This window comes from Arachis duranensis, chromosome 8 (assembly GCF_000817695.3).
Source record: "Arachis duranensis cultivar V14167 chromosome 8, aradu.V14167.gnm2.J7QH, whole genome shotgun sequence".
Lineage (NCBI taxonomy): Eukaryota > Viridiplantae > Streptophyta > Magnoliopsida > Fabales > Fabaceae > Arachis > Arachis duranensis.
Genome location: NC_029779.3, coordinates 16,976,150 through 16,983,023, shown reverse-complemented (window position 1 = coordinate 16,983,023; position 6,874 = coordinate 16,976,150). Strand labels below are relative to the sequence as shown.

Here is a 6,874-nt window from a genome sequence, read left to right as displayed (position 1 = left end):
ATGTATATTTTTCTCTATCAAAACAATATTTAAGATATACTGTGATATTTATAATTTTTTGTTTGTATTTTTATCCATTCCAAACTTTTTTATATATACTTTTTTTTCGTTTATAAAAAAAAACTAGGAATTGGAATATTAATTAGAATAAGAAGCCATACTAAAATTGAAGGAACTGGATAATGGATAGAACGTATTGATCGTGCTCGGCTTAAATACGACGCTAGCTGTCCATTTGCATGGCTTTGAGCCTTTTTTGTTGGATCAAGTTAACAACTAAAGTCTGACCAAAAACAAAATAACATAAAATGAAAAGGATCCAAAAATAAAACCATGTAATGTGTGTGTTGTGTGGATGTGTAGTGCATAAGTAATGTCTAAGATTAAGATGGTCTACGGAATAGGTTGGGGTGGAGAACTAATAGCTTCTGTTGCTTTGGGCCGGGTTGGTTGTCTGGCCCATAGCGAAGTCCAAAAAAAATTAAGATGGTCTAATCCACTTTACTAAAAAAAAATAAAAAGACCCACACACACCATCAGAAGGATTCTGAAGCTCAAGTATAGTGTGTATATAACAATGTACATAATACACACTTCTTGATTGTGAACATCATGATTATCACAATAGTAATAGATTTGTTTAATGACAAATTGGTAAATTATTAAAGCAAAAAGAATTCAGTCAATTTCAATGATCCATCCCTTCTTATCTTCAATAACGCCGGTTTGAATTCCCAAAAGGGTATTGTACAGCTCTTGACAAATAGTTCCAGAACCCGTTTTATATTCCATCCTACATACACATTAAAAACAATTTTTGAGGGAAAAAAAAAACTTGACATAGAACACATTTATATATACGTGCGTGTTCCAAAATAAAGAGAGTATAGAGTAGTTATACTAGTATTATTTTTGTGCTACCTTGTATTTTGGTATGTGATGGCTCCGACTGGAGCAACACCAACAGCAGTTCCTGTGCAGAAAACCTCATCAGCCTCCATTAATTCATCCACAGCTACAGCACGCTCTTCTACCTCATAGCCGTGATCACGGGCAAGTTCAATTACGCTTTTTCTCGTGATTCCAGCAAGAATGGTTCCATTAGTACCAGGTGTTGAGATGCATCTTCCCTAATATCATTCATTCATTCAATATACTAATTAATAAGCAAGTTGCATGCTTTATTATTGATCAAATAATGAAGAATTTTACGTTAAAATTAGTTAAGGAAAAGTATAGGGTACCAACGTATTATCTATCTGACTTATAGTCAATAATAATTAATTATTATATTTTAAACACATATATAAAGAGACACATCTAAAAAATATATTTATAAAGATACTTCTATTAAACACAGCTATAAAAAAAAACACATTTTTATTAGACACATCTACAAAGACACTTCCATTAAACACAATTATAAATAAGAGTTGGTAGAAGTTGACAGAAATAGCGAGATTGGTTAGTTAAATACCTTGGCAATAAAAATGTTACAAGAAGAAACCTCCTCTAGATTCTTCTTGGTGGCTGAGTCCAGGTACAACACATCCGAAAATCCATTCTTCTTGGCTCTAAGTTGCGCCATCAATACCTACATTCCATATAATTCATGCTACTAAATGCTACTTTATTACATGCTTTTGAATTCTAGACACAGAAAAAACACAGGAACGTAATCTGGGATACACGTGCGTACAGGGGCATAATTAGAAATGGTTTTAACGCTGCCGGTGCCGCGGCGAGAAGCACGATCAAAATTCTCCTCTACGTACAAGTTGAGTGGCGCAGAGCCCTCCTGCTCAACCAATATTAATACATACATATAAAAATTATTCGGAATATTGAAGTAATTGTAAGAACAAAGTAGTAGTAGAGTTGATGAATGACTTTGAAATAGTTGCGAACAGGGGAAGCATATATGAGGAAAGTGTATTCAGGTGCTGGAGCCAAACCCAAAACCGCACCGCTTCCTATAAGCAGAGGCCTAAGGTACAACGATCCTTTCCCCGGAGGAGGAACCTGCTCATCAATCATCATCATTATCATTCATTCCAACTATGTCAAATTTTAAATGTAGTACAAAAAGTTAAGAAAAAGTTTAGGAACCAGCAATTTTTATGTTTTCTAGTCGGCACTTAATCATTAAAAGAAAAGTGAGTGATTTCTTACTATTAGATGTAATCTCACACCGTTCAAAATACTATTAATAGCCAATTGATAGTTATAAAATATCAAAGTTGTTGACTCTAACATTGCTCAAAAGTTAATACTTAATTTGGCAATCGCACTTAAATTGATCTATAAAATTTCAATTGATTTAAATTAAATTCCTAAATTTATAATAATAAATTAACATTAACAGCGTGTTAATTTAGTACATTAATTTATTGTGTGAAATGTATTTTATTTTATTCAAAATGACTAGTTAACGTGTTAAATCAGCACGCTATTAATATAGATGAGTCTAGAAACTAACTACATAGATACATACATACCCAGCGCTTATTAGCCAAAGCAGTTTGTTTCAAAGCGTTGACAAATTGGTCAACGGAAGGGGCTTCCATGCACATTCTTTGTGCGCCACTCTTCATCCGAATGGCATTTTGTTCTGGACGGAACAGAAGCAGTTGCCCGTTCTCTTTTCTGTATGCTTTCGTGCCTTCGAATAATCCCTGCATACAATACAATTACCCCCACATGCTTAATTATTGTTACCTTACCCCACTAACCATGCCACCGCTACAACAAGTCTAGAAGACTCAAATTATTATGAATTCTGCTAGGAACTAATGGAATATTTGTACAATATGTATAATGGATTATTTATTTGGTTCAATATGAGTTAAAAAATGAACATCTAGAGTAAAATACTACTAATTTCTCGAACAGAATCTACCCATATTATTCCATGGGAATAATAAACATCTGATATCCTACTGAATCGAACATCCCTAAACCTCTATTATACAGATTGTACAAATACTCCATTGACTCCCTATAATTCCTCAATTATTATTATTATAAATATACCTGCCCATAATTTAAGACAGCAGCTGATGGGCTAAGGTGAATGTTGCCATAAGGATTGAGTTGTCCATGTCCAAAATGCTGCCCCGCACCACATTTGTTTACATACATGTAATCAGTTGGCATTAGTCCAAATCCAAGGTTATCCCAGTCCACATCAGCATACTCATCATTTTCCCTTCATCAATCAAAATCCACACCCACCACCACCACTTCATTATTATTTCCTTATATTATGTAGCACTATAACCATTATATCTATGTATCTATTCATTCACCTGTAAGGTGCTGAGTCCGGAACTTCAAGAGAAGACGTCTGAGATGCATACCCATTGTAAGCTCCGATCTGATACGTACAGTATAATTTTGTAGTTACATATGAAAAATGATTATGTTAAGAAAGATAAATGCTTCAATACACCCACATACGTAGCATGCTGTGTTCCACAGGTTCTCATTTGGGGTTTACTCTTATACAGAGTAGAGATGTGTAGAAAATACGAAAAGAGTGACCCAACATGACACGTGGTGAGTCTCGTGACATAATTGATGGAAAAGCCTAACGGGCCAACAACTTTATTAAATTATGGCCAGCATGTAATCAGTAAAAAAAAGTGAGTCATTTGATGAAATTTCACACCAATCTTACACCATTAAAATCATTATTAATGACTATTTGATGACTACAAATTACAAAAGTTGTTGTTCCCCTAGCATTCTTCATGTATTTATATACATTAAAAGTTTAATTCCTCTTTTCGGCCACAATAGTGAGATTTTTTTTTTATAATTAGAAGTGAAACTATTATGTCATTTGAGCTATAGTATAACTCGTCACAAAAATGAGATTTAGCCCTTTACTAATTACTAATAAAATACCATTCATACAAGGATATTTTATGAAAAATAATAATTAAAATATAAATAAATGTTATATATATTAGACTCAATTCAACTAAGTTAGTCCAATAAATTATTGATACAAAATTATCTGGAAAAAAAGGAGATATATAAAAAAAGATTTTATTGAAAAATAATTTGTTCACCTATTATTTTTCTTTTAATTAAATAATCATCAATAGTTTTTTATTAATATTTTCACATTATATTTTTTCAGTAATAGAAAACATGTCACTTATTCAACTTTGTAGAAATCATGAGATTATGAGAAGAAAATAGTCCAACATCTTTATTAGTATTTAGTTTCATATTAAAGTACACATCTTAAACTTGTAAATTTGGTTTAGGAAGTAATTAGTTAGTCAGCTGAATTAGGTTCTAGCATAAATACGTTTAGTCAAATTTTCAACATTATCTATTTATTTGACAAAGACATTATATATAAGGGCTATTTTTTTAAAAAAAAAGAGAAAAATTCAATTATTGCACAATAGAATTTTTAAATAGAAATAAGATATATCATCTATAATAGTGTGACAATTATTAGTTACATACTTACATAGTTACATTATTTATATATTTTAAATATTATTTTAATAATATAACAAAAATATATTTAAAAAATATATATTTAAATAACTTATCTTATCTGATAAATAGATCACAATATAAAGAACTTTCAAAAAGAAAATAATAATATTTTAGATAAAAAATAATTGTACGTGAACCTCTACCTACATAAAAATATATTATCGTAGAAACTGACACCATCACAATGAGTCACGAATCAGAGTGAGAAACCGAGGAAAGAAGAAGCAAAGACGAGCTTGCATGTCGAATCACGGAAAAGCAAACAATAGAGAGAGAGAGAGAGATTGATGAATTGTTATCAATGAACTATAATAAAGATGAAAATTTGAGGTGAGGTTAGTAGTTAAAAATTATTAAATAATTTGATTAATTTAACTAAAAAATTTTTATGGTAAAAATGTAGGTGTAGTCGAGTAAAGTTGATAATTGAGAGTTATTAAATAATTTGATTGATTTAACTAAATTTTTATTAAACGATTTTTAATTATTAATCGATTGTATTTGAATTTCCACCAATTTTTATTTAATAATTCTCAATTATTAACTTACACGTGAAATTATCTTTATCAGAGTTTTCACCCTACAGTATAACATTAACGTTACACATGCAGCAGCATCACAATTGAATGACTAATAGATCACAAACGAAAAAACAGCGGGGAAAAAAGAATAAAGAAATTAATAGAAGGATGATAGAAAGATAACCTTGGAGGAAGAATTAGAATAAGGAGAAATAACGGGTGGAATAAGCAGCGATTTCCTGATGAAACTGGGGAAGCATAGAGCTCTTCGAATCATGGTGGTAGGTAGTTTAGATTAATATGGTAGGAAGGGTAATTAGCAGAAGGATGAAGCTCAGGATCTGTGAAGTGAAAAAAGATAAGCTCTGATCAATGCCTTCGCATATGGCAATTGTAACACGGAACCATGCGTTCCAATATTTATACAACGCGACCCAACTTTGGTGGTGGATTTTTGTTCGCTCTAATGGATAGGAAGGAGTTGGCAGTAGTAGTACACGTCCAAAATGCCCCCATGACCAATATGCCTATAATATATCCACGTCAGTCCATATCCGCTTTGCTCGTAGTTACCTGGTGAATGCGAATTGGCGTGATCATTTTTGTTATTATTGGAAGCTTTAGAGGACAGTTTTAAATTTAATTTTATTGGTTATAAATGTTGAAATAAGTTAATTTCAATAATCTAAATTATTTATATTAAATAATTAAAAATATATCATAATGCAGAAGTGTATTTTTATTTATAAAAGTTAGAAATTGATAAAAGAATTTTGATTTTTTAGTTTTTTCGATTTTTTTCAACTAAAGCCTTCTGAATCTTAGGCGATTAAATTGTGATTTTTTTGATGGGAAAGAACGACAAATATGATTTTGATATATTGAAAATCGAAAACCTATAGCATAACACCAAATCCTAAAACTCAAATAAAATAGTATCTAAAGTATCAAAGATAATATATCTAAAATTTAAAAGATAATATTTAATTTTATTCTCATTTAATTTCAAATCAAAAGTAATAATGATTTATTCAATTTAATATTTAAAACAATAAATAAAATCACTATTATATAAATTATTTAATTTAAAATAACATAATTTATAATTATAATTAATATATATATTATTCACAAATAAATTAAAAAATTAAAATTATTTTCTAAAAATAGATTTAAAACCTTTTTGGTGTAAATTTAATTTGTACTTCAACTTCAAACTCTTATTATGTAAATTCTTTAAATACTTATATTTGACATTATCTTGTAACTAATAACACACGTCAAAATTTTCATCTTCTCTATTTTTCTATATAATATAATCGAGCCTCTAGTCTAATAAGCAATACTTAATCCCTTTTTCCATAACCATTACAACTGGCTTATCTTCCTTTTTTTTCACTTATCATGGATTTCAATCCTTCCTCATCACTATCCATCAAATTTTGGTCTACTTTTATATAAAAATATATATAACACGTGTTTAAGAAGACGTTTCTTGTAATTCCAAAAAGAATGGTCAGCTTGGTCAAAGTCAAGTATATGATATTATTAGAAAAAAATTATATCAACTTTAACAGTATCATCGATACTTTATTTTAGTCTTATTTTATTTTAAATTTTATAAGATATTACATAAATATTTATAAAATTATATATTATAAAAAATAATTTTAAACTCTATAAAATTTGTCATTTTAATATTCGATCTTGTTTTAATTTAAAATTTATATTATTTTTAATTAAATCAAATAATTTTAATTAAATTACAAAAACTTAACTAAAATAAAAATATAAAATTACAGAATTAATAAGAATAAATGACCATTTGTACT

The 6,874-nt window shown here is 29.3% G+C and overlaps 1 protein-coding gene across 1 annotated transcript; it reads right to left on the bottom strand.

Annotated features, from left to right (window-relative positions):
- Positions 1-545: 545 nt before the first annotated feature.
- Positions 546-5,500, bottom strand: LOC107461220 (branched-chain-amino-acid aminotransferase 2, chloroplastic). The gene is made up of 9 exons (XM_016079700.3): positions 5,227-5,500; positions 3,309-3,376; positions 3,034-3,208; positions 2,499-2,675; positions 1,891-2,022; positions 1,700-1,798; positions 1,478-1,594; positions 922-1,130; positions 546-793 (listed from the first exon to the last, which is right to left on the bottom strand). The coding sequence occupies exons 1-9, from the start codon at positions 5,317-5,319 to the stop codon at positions 679-681; spliced, it is 1,185 nt and encodes a 394-aa protein (XP_015935186.1). The 5' UTR covers positions 5,320-5,500; the 3' UTR covers positions 546-678.
- Between the last annotated feature and the right edge of the window lie 1,374 nt (positions 5,501-6,874).

Coding starts and splice junctions, on each gene's coding strand:
- LOC107461220 (XM_016079700.3), bottom strand. CDS start 5,319: ATGATTCGAAGAGCTCTATGCTTCCCCAGTTTCATCAGGAAATCGCTG. Junction 3,377..5,226: donor ATTCTAATTCTTCCTCCAAG/GTTATCTTTCTA, acceptor TGTACGTATCAG/ATCGGAGCTTACAATGGGTA. Junction 1,131..1,477: donor GTAACATTTTTATTGCCAAG/GTATTTAACTAA, acceptor GAATGATATTAG/GGAAGATGCATCTCAACACC.